The sequence below is a fragment of the Oryctolagus cuniculus genome, chromosome 11 (genome assembly GCF_964237555.1).
Source record: "Oryctolagus cuniculus chromosome 11, mOryCun1.1, whole genome shotgun sequence".
Classification (NCBI taxonomy): domain Eukaryota; kingdom Metazoa; phylum Chordata; class Mammalia; order Lagomorpha; family Leporidae; genus Oryctolagus; species Oryctolagus cuniculus.
In genome coordinates this window covers 73,287,117-73,302,749 of record NC_091442.1, presented here as the reverse complement: position 1 = coordinate 73,302,749, position 15,633 = coordinate 73,287,117, and the positions used below count along the sequence as shown (strand labels likewise).

The 15,633-nt window shown below is 38.6% G+C and overlaps 1 protein-coding gene across 6 annotated transcripts in view; it reads left to right on the top strand.

Moving 5' to 3' along the window:
* Positions 1-15,633, top strand: part of PTPRR (protein tyrosine phosphatase receptor type R) — a 288,370-nt gene that overhangs the window by 167,417 nt on the left and 105,320 nt on the right. For 3 of the 6 annotated variants that reach the window (XM_008256786.4, XM_051845666.2, XM_070052633.1), the window contains 2 exons: positions 1,190-1,345; positions 7,926-8,036. In XM_008256786.4, the coding sequence (XP_008255008.3) occupies positions 1,190-1,345; positions 7,926-8,036 (267 nt within the window). Of the gene's footprint in view, positions 1-1,189; positions 1,346-7,298; positions 7,810-7,925; positions 8,037-15,633 lie in introns of those variants that run through there. The other 3 variants (XM_017341983.3, XM_070052635.1, XM_008256787.4) reach the window with 3 other exon arrangements.

Genomic DNA, 15,633 nt, shown 5'->3' with positions numbered 1-15,633 from the left:
GAGCCATTAAGGTCAGCACTGCGGCTCACTAGGCTAATCCTGCACCTGCTGCACCGGCACCCCGGGTTCCAGTCCCGGACGGGGCGCCGGATTCTGTCCCGGTTGCCCCTCTTCCAGGCCAGCTCTCTGCTGTGGCCTGGGAGTGCAGTGGAGGATGGCCCAAGTGCTTGGGCCCTGCACCCCGTGGGAGACCAGGAGAAGCACCTGGCTCCTGCCATCGGATCAGCTCGATGCACCAGCCGCAGCGCGCCAGCCACGGCGGCCATTGGAGGCCTTTTGCCAACAGCAAAAGGAAGACCTTTCTCTCTGTCTCTCTCTCTCACTGTCCACTCTGCCTGTCAAAAAAAAAAATAGAGTCATAAGCCTTTGAATATAATGGATATTAAAAATGTGTTATCCTCCCAAAATTAAAAGATGTAAAGAAAGAAGGACAGAGGTTGAATAAGAGCTTGCATAGCAGAGCTGAGAATTACATATCTATAGTTAAGTGTGCAAAGCTGCTTATTGTTGCAATGCAGCAAAGTGTATTTTCTCTTCATTTATATATTCATAGAAAATTTCTGCTGTTTTTAGGAAACCCATTTTTTCATATATGCTATATGTGTACATACAAGTACATGTCATATTACATAAGCCAGGGTCCTATCTAGATGTATAGAGTTTGTTAAGTTGGCAGGGCGAAAAAACAATGAAATATTTTCACTTTTGTTTAAAAATAAATGTTTCTGGCCGGCGCCATGGCTCACTAGGCTAATCCTCTGCCTGCGGCGCCCGCACCCCGGGTTCTAGTCCCAGTCGGGACGCTGGATTCTGTCCCAGTTGCTCCTCTTCCAGTCCAGCTCTCTGCTGTGGCCCGGGAGTGCAGTGGAGGATGGTCCAAGTGCTTGAGCCCTGCACCTCGTGGGAGACCAGGAGAAAGTGCCTGGCTCCTGGCTTCAGATCGGCCCAGCACACAGGCTGCAATGCGCCAGCTGTAGCGGCCACTTGGGGGGTGAACCAACGGAAAAAGGAAGACCTTTCTCTCTATCTCTCTCTCACTGTCTATCTCTGCCTGTCAAAAAATTTAAAAAAAATTTTTTTTAATTTTAAAAAAGATAAAAAAAATGTTTCTAATGGAAAGGTAGAAACATTACCCAAAATTGTTTAAAATGTATGCAACAGTTACAGATCATCTTTTCCCTTTTACCAGGAAAAGAAGAACCGTGTTGAACTCTTTGTGTCTCCCTTAAACCGAAAAACAGGAATTTCCGATACTCTGCCATCTGAGGAAGTGCTGCGTTCACTTAATATCGATGTTCTGCACCAGAGTTTATCCCAGTTTGGAATTATAGAAGTCTCCCCTGAGGTGGGTTGTCACAGGAAGTATTTCATTTCAAACTCTGCACAATTAGCATAATGTGATAATCCACCCCCAAGAGGTTTTGAGATGAAAACTGTTTATTGTACATTATTTGATTTGAAAAAAAAAAAGACAAGAAAAAAAAAACCCTAGGGATCAGAATTTTCTGATCTTCACTGTTTATGTCCTATCCTCTAAGAAAATTTCATTTTCACATTGAAGCTTCATTTTTGGATACTTTCTTCTGAAAATCTTTATGGGCTTGTAAATTATGAAAACTTGCCCAGTAAATAGTCCAGAAAAAAGGTCACTGAAATGTGGTTTGAAACTAATGTGTCGAACAACCACCTCTCTGGTATTTGTTCTGGGACAGGTGTAACCCCCTTTATAGCTCTCACTGTCAGAATGGCCATCAGTTGCCCCACAATTTGGGCATTTGAAGCGTGACTCTTTTTCCCTGTGCCAAAGAAGCCAGTCTCAAGAACAACAGAGGTGTCTTCATTTTTCTAAATTCAGCAATTTTAAAATTGTGCCTAGCACTCCTGTCATTCCACTCCTCAGTGATTTTAGTCCCCTGTCCATTTCCCGAACTCCATTCAACTCAGACTTCCCTCCACGGTCTTTGTCCTCAGCGAATATAATTCATGGAATTAACCTTGAGGAGCCTGTGGGAACATGGCATAGGTACAGAAAGTAAGGCCCACCAAAAGTAAATGACTCTTTCAAGGTGACCAGAAAAAAGTGAGTGTAAAGCCACACTTAAAATCTAGATAGCTGGATCCCTTCTCTGACCCCTTTCAGTAAATTACACTGCCCGTCATTTCAGCCATCATCACAGGTGTAGTATAAAAAGTTTGGGTGCAAGCTGATTCTGAATATCGAAGGATGTACATGATGTACATACTCAGGATCTTATGACTTTAGGCAGGCCATTTAAGTCTCTAGGAGTTTTTCTCCCTTTGCATTGTGTCAACTTGCATGAGTCTCAGTTTCTTTATTCCAATATGTGTATAGTCTTTATCTTACCAACTTCAAATATGGATTAGATTTTTAAAATGTGTGTGAAAACCCTTACATAGATGCTGAACAGATACAATTTGAAGCAGCATGGATTGGCAGAACGAAACTACACTCACTTGTATTTCATCTTTGAACCGTAACTGTCCCAGCCACTCTTAACAGGGCTTACACTAAGTGTTATGCCCTTCCCTCCCTCCCTCTGCCCACATACCCAGAGTGTTTTCTTTCTTGCCACCAGTGTTGTCATTTCTAACATCAATCTGGCCAAGCCCTTGTAATTTCATTATTAATTGGCTTCCAAAATACCATAGAGTAACTTGGTTGGTTCAGATGATGCATCCTTCATGTGCTGGATTCCATGATGCTGAATGACACTTTCCTAGTTTATGTTCCAGCACTTCTAAATTTTATACCATGATACTCCCATACTCCCTGCTTCTGGGAATGCTAATCCTTCTGCACACCTTTCCTTCTTCATTATCAATCGACTGCATGACTGAGCCTTCCCCTGTGTCTCTGTTGAAGAGAGTACTCACTGTTTTGTCTTCCCATTGTTCCATGTGGATCTTCACGTCCATCTCTATACTGTGGATGCCTTGAGAGCACATGGCGATGCCATTCTCTCTGTGTGTCCTCAAGGCTTTCATGTAATACCTGGCACGTTATGGGCACACAGTGAAAACCTGAGTCATCACATAGTCAAGCTCTGCTCTGGGCAGAATCTGAATACACAAATAATCACAATAAGTTAGCAGATAAATAAATCATGATTCTTGATCTCACTGAATTTATACACTCATAGAGCAAATAGATAGAAACAGATTATAAGAATCCAGGGTCATACTAAAGTTACCACAGTAGGCCGTGGGAGCCTAGAAGGAGCCACCTGTGTTTCAGAGAAATCAAGGAAGACGGCCAATATGAACTTAAACTCCCAGGTTCCTCCTAGCCCGACTGCATCTGAATCTGAAATGGCTCTTTTTGTACCAAGCCAGAGTCCATTCCACAATCTAGGCCCCTTACAGACTGACTAGCACATAACTGCCTAGTATGATCCTTTTTACATTTTAAAAAGACCATTGGGTTATTCTCATTCTATAAGCTCTTAGAGAATAATGTAAGCACTTCTCCATGCTGTTTTATCCCGAGTTTAAATGCCTTTCTGAAGGCTTGGTATTATGGCAATTTATTATTAAGTCACCCAGATTTGGAAACCAAGGGAAAATCACCATCTAGGTAAATAAAAAAGGTGTACTTTAATCAAATACTTGGGGGTCTTCTAACACACTCCAGCCCAGTGAAGATGAGTGGTTTACATTGACCACCTATCACAGAGCTGTCAGTCCAAGACTTGCACAGTATATTTGATGATCAACATGTGATATTTTCCCAGATGCCTGTTGAATCTAGGAAATCTAGAATCTGGGAAATACACATTGTGGGAGGACAGGAAGTATCTGAACTAAATATAAGGAGCATTTCATCAGGGCCAATGGAATGTTTGAACCTTTGGTTAGTCACCCCTAGAAGAGGCCAGGTAACTGACTTGAAGCACTAAATGTAGAACTAAGAGAAAGCCCTCTGCAGTGAGCAAGCATCCAATGGAGAGCTGTGTGGAACGGATACAGCCTAGAGGAAGCATTTGCTGATAGTTGTCCAAAGCTGGTTAATGGTATTCTGTAAAGTTCCCCACACTTTATTCATCATTTTGTGGTGAATAGTTCCAATAGCTTATGCCTTAACTCAGCCTTCCACATTTTCACCCTAAAATCACAGCTTGCTATGGTAACATGTTCCTAAACAGAAAAAAAAGAAACATTGATCTTTTGGTCTTTCATCCTTTACATGGGTTACTAAACACTGTAAACAAGATCTCAAAGATTCCATTCCTATATTCATGTTAACTACTTTCAGGGAAGGATATGTTTTTGTTGTTGCTGTTTCTTTATATGATTGATTTTTTTATTGGAAATGACTTGGGAAGCAAAGAAAAATATCAAAAAGGGAATTATTTTTGTTTATTCATGTTTCTAATCTAAGTTTTTTAACAGAGAAAAAAATACTATGTTTTAAATTTTTATGTGGTGCCTAGAACACTGTAAGCACTCAACTATTATTCTATTATGATGCTCATAAAGATAAAACTAGACCTCTCTTGCCTAATAAGTCAAATCTCCGCAAAATAGAATTATTTCAGTTTCTGTTTACCAGTGTTTTCACAAGATGAATTAAAATATCAAAACAATAAGTTCTGCATTTATATTGAAAACAGTGATTTAGGAACTGTTGTTTTTGCTCATTTGCAAATTGCTCCAGTTTCACAAGTCTTATATTTCAAAGGAGGAAATTACCTTCCTTAAATAACAGGCCAATATGTTGATTGATGCATTCATGAATTCTTTACAAAAAAAAAAAACCATAACATGTAACTACAAGCCATAATTTATAGCCAACAGTGTAAAAAATTATAGACCTAGCTGCACACAGAATATGTGATGGGACTTGAAAAAGTTCATGGAAAAGATAGAATTAAAAATAAGATTATTAGGTGCAAAAAATTTTGAAACCCATGCCTAGTTTTTCTATAATATCCACTTTTCACTTACTACATTTTTGAAGACTCTCACATATGCATGGGTTTCAAATTTTTTTCCAGCAAAATAAAATTATTCTTGAGTTCCATTTCCCTGAGCTTTTTGAAGTATTCTTTTATTATGCATAGGGTGAACACTTAGTCAGAAGGATCTAATCCATGTTAATACTGATAGTGTGCCTCCCCCACATACCCATACTATGGAAACTTGGCATTTCTCCAACAAAACCATACTGACAGCATATATTTCATATATCTGCCTAAACTAATCAATTTGACCAGCCAATTTAATTTATAGCATTTCTACTACATTCTTATTCTGTGGCATCAAGTCTCCTAAAGAGATGTGAAACTCTGTATCATCTCCCCAGGCACTGGGGATCAGAAAAGAAAGAGACAGAGAGAGAGAAAGAGAAAGAACGAAAGAAAGAAAGAAAGGAAAGAGAGAGAGAGAGAGAGAGGGAGGGAGGGAGGGAGGGAGGGAGGGAGGGAGGAAGAGAAAAAAGGGAGGAAGGAAGGAAGAAAGGGAGGGAGCAAGAGGGAGGAAGGAAGGGAGAGAGTGAGCCTTAGTTCACCAAATTAGTAGTTCATCAAACTATTAAACAGGATATAAAAATTATTTGTTATAAATATAGGAAACTCCCAAATTTTTAAATAATAAAACAAACCCATCAGTTACTTTCACAGCAACTGGGTTGAAGGGCAGAGCAATGTAGCTGTGAAATAACACATCAAGATGACAAGGTGGCATGAAGTTGACCTGGTCACAAAGCTTGAATCATTGGCCCCTTAGTCCTCTGAGAAAATATAAAAGACATCAGGTTAACCCTCTGCAAAGGTCAGATCTGAGACTCCTGTGAATGATCATCTTTTGTTTTATGAGATCTTGACTACAAACTTTTCCATTTATTACCCTGCCCTTATCAAGTTTTTTAGATCTCTGTACAAATATAGTAGTGCTCAGCAGGAGTAGCATGACTCAGAAGGAAATCTATTTACCAAGAAAATGCAGTGACTAAGTTCTAGTTCAAAACATGTGTCTTTCTAACTGGGGATGGGGGATGGGAGGGTGGGAGGTTAATTCTTCCATCCTCACTGCTTCAGCGAAAAAAGAAAGCAAAACATGTTTGTCTTAAGCAGAAAGGAACGTGTTGATTTTCCAGAAGTCATACAACTACAGCAGGGGAAAAAAAGAAAGAAATCAACCCAACCAGATTAGGAACACAATATCTCTTTCCACCCACCTGACTACCCTTTCTCATTGGAATCTTACACGAACTTAAGTGCAGATGTATATACTTCAATTTGACAAATTTTTGCTGCCTACTTGAAGGCTTAACTAGTTGTTTTTATAGCAAACAGTGGATGCTATTTAGTTGCCTGTAAAAAAATTAATTTCCGTATTTAGACTTAATTTCTGCAAGAATCTTCTGTTAGTTTCCAACTGTGTTTATAGAGACACTGGAGTAAAGAAATGGTCTGGCTGAGATCAGAGATGTAAAAGGAATACTGTCACTTGAACCCAAGATTTCCTTTCTAGCAGTATACTTGGTTTAAGCATTTCAACAATCAACTATTTTTAGAATCTCCATTAATTTACCATTTACATATTTCTAAAAATATATCTAAATCAATCCTTGTATCTATGCATCTGTCTTTGTCTTAGAAAGTAGACACACTGGAGTGAGCACACCAATGTTTTACTAGCCAAGGAAATAGAATCTCAGTGACTTCAATCAATAAACAAAGTCTGCCTTCAAATAGTTGTAGTCCCCATTGAGCTCAGAGATCTTTTTTCTCTTCCAACTACTAATTTCCCTACCAACACTCACCTGAGTTCATTTAAAAATTTGCACAAAATACTTTTCAAGGAAGATTTTAAAATGTTGAAAGTGGTTTTTGAGCCACAAAAGAATAATTAGCAATGATTTCCATGTTCAGACACTTACAAGATGTGTGTTTTACTCAACTCTTTCTTAATCTCCTCAGAGAAAATAACCAAGGACAGATATCTATATTTTCACTAAAGGGGGTTTAAAAAGGTGGGGGCAGGAGGAGTGGGTACTAGAATGAGTAGAAGCATTTTACGTAATTTAGACTTTATGTTTTTCCTAGTCCTCAGCCACTTGGTTTCAAGTTAAACTTTGTTTATAAATTTATAATGCCACTAAGTTATAAAACTTCACTTCTTTCTTGACTTGATTTTAGTCAACGTGTTTTGTTAAAGAACAGATGAAATAGAACTAAATACTCACTCATTTGAGCCAGGCTTCTCCTCCACTCTTCCACCCTCAAAATAGTGAGCAGAAACATTAAAAATAAAAACGATTTGTTTTACCTTTCTCTTTAAAGAAATCTGAAATTGGTTTAAATAAAATCTAATGTCTGAACAATTTATATGATTGGAATGACTCTCTAGTCAGATGTTGACAAAGTGGACTCCATTTAAGGGGAAAAAAAGTTGTGATGGAAGGGGAAAAAGGATAAGATCCTGACAGTGTTGATGTGTTTACTAATGCATCACAAGCCTCTGTTTGCACCTGTTTCACTTTTGTTTGAAAGTAAAGAGCAGTATCACAGCACGTAAGCTAGGGTGTTGGTGTTGTGGGAGGGCACTCAGGAAGAAAAGCTTCAACAATTTCCTCCGCGTATGAAAGAGCAGAACTCTCTTACCTATGAACCAGGTAGTTTCCAAGAGAGACGGTGAGGGACCTTACAAAGCCTGGGACCTGTGCATGCCCCGTTGGGTGTGCTTGCTCCAGGGCAGGAGGCTAAATAATTTCCTGGTAGAGAAGGATGACTGTCTGCTGTCTCCGATCAGTCTGAGAAGCAGCTCTGGCAGCGGGGGGGCGTGTAGGTGTGTGCCACTACACTGAATGGAAATAAAGCTAAAAATACGGTTAGTGTCTGATAAGAACGACCTGTTTCCTCGAGCTCTCGTTTAACATCGGACTTTCTGTTTTGCTTTCAAAGAAAAATGTTTTGCAAGGGCAGCATGAAGCGGACAGAATCTGGAGCAAAGAAGGATTTTATGCTGTTGTCATTTTTCTCAGCATCTTTGTTATTATAGTAACGTGTTTGATGGTAAGTTTGCTTCTTTGTATATTTTGTCTTTCACTGAGCTCACTGCTTAATGTTGTTGGGCACATTGCCCTTGGACTGAATGTGGAAGGGACTAGGAGCAGAAGCAAGGCTGCAGTCCTCTTAGGTTGGGACTTTCCAGAGTGATTGCTTAAGAAAACCCTATGGCATTCTGGATGCTGACCTTCATAGTAAGGCTGTAAGCGCACTGGGGTTTTTTTGGTAACCTGATCACCCCGGAGAATGAAGCCCTACAAAATGATTTACTGAAGTCTCTGATGCCCTCAAATGCATTAAAACCTCAGGGGCACACTTTGGGCTTACTTTATTTCTTCCTTTATATCACCTTTATGGAACTCAGGGACTGTTTTTTAAAGGAAATATGCCATTGGTGTGAGTTTTCTCCCTAAAGAATATTGATTTCCTTAGTTTTAAAGGGCCTTGGAAACATTCTATGAAAATTCAGGCATGAAAGGGAAGTAATGATACCTCAAAGGCTTAACCATCCCCTACCAACTAATTTTTTAGTTGAATGAATAATAAACAAGTATAAAATATGCATTATAATAGCTCACTAAAAAGCAATGTACAGCCTCTAAAAGTATTTCTAATTCAAAAAGCACATCCCAAAATAAACCCACCCCACTAAATTAACTCTGGTATTGAATGAGTTAACAGTTATCTTTCAAGTAGAATAAGAAGTTTTTTTTAATTCTTTTGAAAATGTCATGATGTAACATAATATGAAGTTTACGAATGAGTTTTAATATCTTTTGTGTATGTGTGTTATGTTCTTTTTAATTTTGCACGGTTAAAAAAAAATCCTTCCTTAGTTGTTAAATGCCCCTCCCCCAAGGGCATCCTGCTACTTATCCACAAGCAACAGTGTTGCTAAGTGTTTTATTGGATTTTATTCATTTGTGCTGCCCCTGCTGGAAATAGAGTTGTGTTAGAAAGATTAGGGTGCATTCTGGGCAAAAAGACTGAGTGGGTCCGAACTTGAAGAGTACATCGTTACTAAGACCTTGTAGGGAGTGAATATGGGCATGTTTCCTAGAGTCCAAAATATAGAAGCAACAAGAAACCCTAAAGCTTCCATCATAATGAATCAGAGGTATCCTCCTATGGGTCAGGCACTAAGAAAGATTTCTAGAAATCATGACCCAATAAAGAAAAGAATAATTTAAGAAGTGAGCAAGAAAATGAATTTTTATATCTTAAATGATAGATTCAGGAAAAAATAATTTTAATGAGAGAGGGTTGGAGGTTTAATAGAAATTGTGGCAGAGGCCTCTGATATCTTCTTACTGTTTTAGGAAGTGTGTTTGCTTTTCATGGCTAATTGTACTTCTTGTCTTGAGAACAAGAGTGTTTCTCTTGTCAGTTACACTTAGGGTGTTTTTCTGTTTCACAGATGAAAAGGATAGGAGGAGGGGGGAAATAAAGAGGCAGGAAGTGATAAAAGTGGAGATTGTTCAGGGGATAATGGATAGGATTCGGAAGAGCAAAGGCAAGAAGAAAAACAAGAAAGTGGAAATGCAGGTTCAGGTGTAGTCTTTGAGTACCAAAGGGGCAGAAACAGGCAGAGCAGAGCTGGTAACATGTAAGATACATTATTTAGCTTCTGCATTTCTAAGTCAGGGAGTTCCTGTGTATCTGCAGAACTAGATACAGCCCTGCATTGGTCTCCTGTGGCAGTGGGACCTACAGAAGCCACACCCTCCCTCACTTGGGGTGAGGGGGCAACTCTTCCTTTGCCAACATTTGCGAATCACCAGCGTTATCAGAAATCTAAAAAATGAGTCTGCTCCCACGTCATCAGAACACATAAAGAAAGGCATGTTTCAAAATATAGGTGATTGTTGTCTACTGGATTGAATGGCAGATTCATCCATTTATTCAGTCAGCACATCCCTGCAGAGTATCTGCTGTGGAACTCCTTTTGGCACAGCGGGCAAAAGAAAGAACCAGACAGATAAGATTTCTGTTCTCTTGAAGCCTTTGTTCTAGAGGGAGACATGGGCAATAATTAATAGTTTTTTAAAAAGTCAAATAGTGAACTATACTGGATTATTCCAACTATACAACATTTTGAAACAGACAGAACTGTGGAGACAGTGAAGAGATCAGTGGTTTCCAGAAGCTGGGGAAAGAGGGGATGAATTAGAAGATAGGGGATTTTAGAATAACAGAACTATTCTGTGTTCTAAAATGGTGCATATGTGACATTATGAACCCATCAAAAGCCATAGAACAGAACACAAAGAGTAAACTCTAATCCACACTAGGGGCTTTGGTTAATAATAAAACTAATATATCAATATTGATTCATTGATAGTAACAAAGGCACCTCAATAATACAAGATTTAATAGTAGACGGAACTGTTTAGAGACATAGAGGAGTGGGAGTTATATAGGAACTTTCTACTTTCAACTCAGTTTTTCTGTGAACTTAAAACTGCTCTAAAAAATAAAGTCTATTATTCCTTTTTAAAAATGCAGTAGTGTGAAATGCCATGAAGAAGGTAACATAATAGTCGGTGATGGAGCAGAACAATCTAAGGAGCAGAACCATTTGAGACAGAAAAATGTGGGGAAAGCACCTCCCAGGCCAAGAGCACGGTGGCTGGAAGGAGTAAGCTGGGCCTGTTCAGGGTTGGAGATGGGGAAAATTGAGTATTTTAAATGTATGTGTGTGTTTAAGAGATCATGTTCTCTGAAGCTGGAGAGTGTTTGGGGCACAGTGGAAGTGATTGTGTGACAGGAGGACCCATCCAAAGGCTACTGAAACAGTCTGGTGAGGAGGAGGATGGCACAGGGGTTGAGGATGGAGAGAAGTGAAGGGTTGGGATCTATTTGAAGTAGCCCTGATAGGACTTGGTGTGTCCTAATTCTGGGGGAGAAGGGAAAAAATTAAGGATGACTCTTAAATTCTATGGCGTCCAGTTCTACAGAGAAAACTGTCAGGGGTGGGAAATAATGAGAAACACCTTTGATTTGTATCCAGATAATTCTTAAATAAGCAAAAACAATTGGCATAATAGGTCTCAAATAGGACTCTAAATTTTAAAATGAAAGATCACTTCAAAGAGTAACAAAAGAATCAATAGTACATAGAAAGGAAGTGACGTTCATGGAAAATACTGTCTTCAGATAGGCTTAACATGAAGTTATGTTTATATAAAATTACTTACCATGGACAAGTCAACAGTGCACATTTGGGAACAGTCACAATGATTCTCTAAGATGAACTTATCTTTCTAAGTGTTCAGCTTTTATTTTTATTATCTTGATTCAAACTACATGTTTGGCTTTAATGTCTCAATAATAGTGACACTACCACTTTTGTGGCCCTCAAACCCATATTCTAATTCTGTTTCCCATAGTTTTGTTGATTCCATGGCAAAAGAAGGCTATAACTCAGAATTTTCCTTCTGATATTAATTATATTTATGAAATATCAAACGTGACTATTTGTACCCACCCTTCCTAATTCCATAGAAATAACAAGCATGTGGTTTTATTATGAAATTATATAGGTAAATTGCTGTAATGCAAGTTTGCATGTGCTGTATAACAATAACATAAGACTTGGCAGAATTTTTAAAATGTGGCATATTGTTTACTTTCCTTAAAATACAAAAAAAAATTATATATGTTGCCAGGCATAAAATTAGACAGGCATGACATTTCAAATGTGTTACTTATTTAGCACCTCTCAAATGTGAATGTAGAGTAGGTGGAGCGACAAATAGACAAATACAATTTTTCAGGGAAAAAAATGTGTGGGCAACTTCCAATCCATTCAGTCTGTTTTAGATGAAATTTATTACTAAGAAGAATACTTCTCAAACTAGACCAAAAATCAGGAAGAACAACATTTGTTATCTACTTCAGACCTCAAGTGTACTTAGAAGTTAATTAACAAGTGCAAAAGTCTTTATGAAATGTGGGTACAGCCAGATTGCTTCTGGAAGGTAATTTTAGGAATCACGTAAAAGCAGATGTTTGGGTTAGTAAAAGCACTGCCGTGTTAGACCCATAGAAGAATTATCTATATGTGAGGCAAAGAGCCTCTCTGCTCACATACTAGTAGCCAAAAAAAGGAAATCCTATATCTGGAATGTATATGAAAGGTGGACACGAATAGCCACATTTTTCTAATTTGTTACATGTAATCCCTAAAGAAAACAGGAAATGGAATTCAATTCCTAGCTGGAATGAATGGTTTCCAAAGTGGACATATGTCTCAAACTAATTTTCAAATTTTTTTATCTAAGAATACAACCCTCTTAATAATTATTATATAATAATAATAATAGCAATAATAACATTTTCTTCCATTTATCGCAAGCTTATTGATATTGGATTTACTGCACAATTCTAAACAATGTAATTCAGAGTCATAATTACTGAAGAGAAAATCAAGATTCATAGAAGATAAGTGGTTTGACCAAGAACATCAATGGGTGGGAGTGTGTGTGGTAGGGCATAAGGCAGGGGATTGGAATTTAAGTGCAAGTCCACCTGCATTGGTAGTCTGAGCTCTTTACCACGATTCCGTTTGTTTCCATTAAAAAGGTATCAACCTGAAGTTTCTTTTAATCTGATCACTCTGTCTTGTGAACATCTATTTCTGTCACAAGTGGATACAATAACAGATGAGAATACCTGTGTTTATCAGAAACATTCCACCCAGGCAGAAGTGATAAACCTGTGCCACATCATACCTCTGACTGTGACACACCTTTATTTTTGCAAGAGCAAAATACCTTGTACTAGACATAGTCTTTACACCCCTCTCTCCTCTGGAAGCCTGTGTGTTCCTAGGGAAGAGAGTCTTATGATTCCCTTCCTTCCACACTGTCTTGTTGTTGGAATGAAGTCGGGATTGATTCGTGTTGTCAAATTAAAGGCAAATAATAAATGAACTGTTTCAGAACTAACTGTAAAATACTGCAAAGAATAAATACTACAGTTGGTTGGTGGCATTATTTGAAAATTTGAATGTATTTTAATCCAAATAGAATGTTCTGTGCTATCAGACTTTTAAATGAAAATTATAAGCTGCAAGAGTTTCAAAGAATTTTTTTTAGCTTCCTCCCATTTGTTCCTGTTATTATTTTTTCTCTTGCTAGTTTGATTTATATCACTGCTGTCATTCAACAATCCGTTCTCTTCCTTTTTCAAATGATCAACTGCCATTATTGTATCCCACCCTTCAAACAACGAGCTCTAAAAATGAAAGAAAAATATTGACTTGTCATTGCTATGGTAAGCTTTTAGGTTGAGTTTGAAAACAAAATGAATTCATGTAGAGAAATATGCATGCGTTATATTCCAGCCCTCAATCTGTATAGAGAAGAATCTCTGGAACACTTTTCCAGAGATTTTGGAAAAGAGCTTGGAAAGAAGATGTGGGGATTTGTAATAAATAGCAGAGGGGCCAGCATTGTGGCATAGCAGGTTAAGCCTCTGCCTGCAACGTTGGCATCCCATATGGGTGCTGGTTTGAGTTCTGGCTGCTCTACTCCTTATCTAGCTCCCTGCTAATGCGCCTGGGAAAGCAGCAGAGGATGGTCCAAGTGCTTGGATCCCTGCACCCACGTGGGAGACCCAGAATAAGCTCCAGGCTCCCAGCTTTGGCCTGGCCCAGCCTTGGTGATTGTGGCCATTTGGAATGTGAACCAGTAGATGGAAGATCTCTCTCTCTCTTTCTAACTCTCTCTCTTTCTCTCTCTCCCTCCTTCTCTCCCCGCCCCCCTTCTCCTCTCTCAGTACTCTGCCTTTCAAATAAATAAAAATAAATCTCTTTAAAAAAAAAAGTAGTAGAGCTGAATGATCACATGCCAGAGTATCAGAAAATTTAGAGTTTAGGCTTTATTTCCACCTTCCATTAATCATTCAACCACTGTAGATGTAAATGTGAAATAAAGAAATAACACAAGATGATTTTTAAGATTCCTTGCACCAAGATTTCTCAGTAGTAGCACTACTGACTCTTGGGACTGGCTACTTCTGAGGTAGGGTGTCTTTCCAGTGTAGTGTAGGATATCTTGAAGCATCCCTAACCTCTGCACACCAGGTACCACTAGCATCCCTTCTTCACCTCCCCCCAAATATGACAACCAAAAATGCCTCCAGACACGGCCAGTGTTTCCTGAAGAGCAAAGGCCTTGCCCGTTGAAGCCCATTGCCTTATAGCTTACTTCCATGACAGCCACCCTATTGCCAAGTGCCAACCCTTTGGATTTCTCCACCTGTTTTCAGACAGTCCACTCTGTAGAGAATGTTTAAACAGTGTCTTGCTTGCATTATACATTCTTCACCTTCTGCTTGTTCCTGATTAAAGATGTAGAAGCCAGTATGTACACATAGTACACAGAGACAGGTCGAAAAGTTGACCTCTAACATGAGATGAAATAAACAGATGACTGATGGTTAAATATGTGACAAAGGTTCCCCTACAAAAACATAAGCTCACGAGTGGCAAAGAAGGACTTTAGACTAGACCTTATTTTTCACTAAGATAATCATAAAATGACTTCTGAAGAGCAATTGAGGTCAGCATTTCCTTGGCTTTCTCATTCTCATTGTTGAAACATGTTTCTCCAAAATCTAAGAAAAAAAAAAAAGCAAATGTCCCAAATAATACATATTATATTTAGATCTGAAGAGTTTAGAATATGCAATATATGCATTATCTTCCTCTACTAAATATATTTTTAAAGCTGCAGTATACCTCTTTCTTCATTCAAGAAATTAGATTCTTTCAATTTTTTTTAAAAAAATCCATTTAAATTCCATTGTCTCACCTTTTAGTAGTTATTTGTTTAGCCTAATACGACATGTATCATCTGGTTAGTATTTTTCTAGTATGGATCTTGTTTTTGTAGCATGGTATCAGAGTATACTGTAAGGGTTATGGAAACAAAAGAATTAAAAACAATTTAAAACTTTAAGCATTGTTCGTGGGATAAAGGCCTTTGCTTTCAGTATTTTCTATGCTACAGCTTAAAGAAAACACAATATAATACAATAGACTTTTTTGAAAGTAATTATAATCAGGGTGAGAACACTTACCACTGTCTTAAACATTCTTTGCTCTTCTGTAGTATTGGTCATGGGAATATTCTGAATCCATTGCTCAACAAAATGTGATTTAGCTTTACCCTATCAGCATCAATGAAAACCATTGGTATAAAGGCTTCTAGCTTAAGAGGAAGTAAACTAACATCAAAGACATTAAGGATTTCTGGCAATTCAAGCTATAATGTAAATGTCTAGGCATTTCTCACTTGTGCATAGTTCTTTAAATATTTTTTCCTTATGAAGATCTTTCAGTCCATGAAAAGCATGCTCTTAGATTTGGTGCTTTTGAAACCCAGTGTTGAGGGGCCGGTGCTGTGGCCGCATCCTGCAATACAGGTAAAGCTGCTGCCTGCAATGCCCGCGTCCCATATGGGCACCGGTTCGTGTCCTGGCTGTTCCACTTTTGATCCAGCTCTCTGCTATGACCTGGCAAAGCAGTAGAAGATGACCCTAGTGCTTGGGCCCCTGCACCCATGTTGGAGACCTGGAAGAAGCTCCTGGCTCCTGG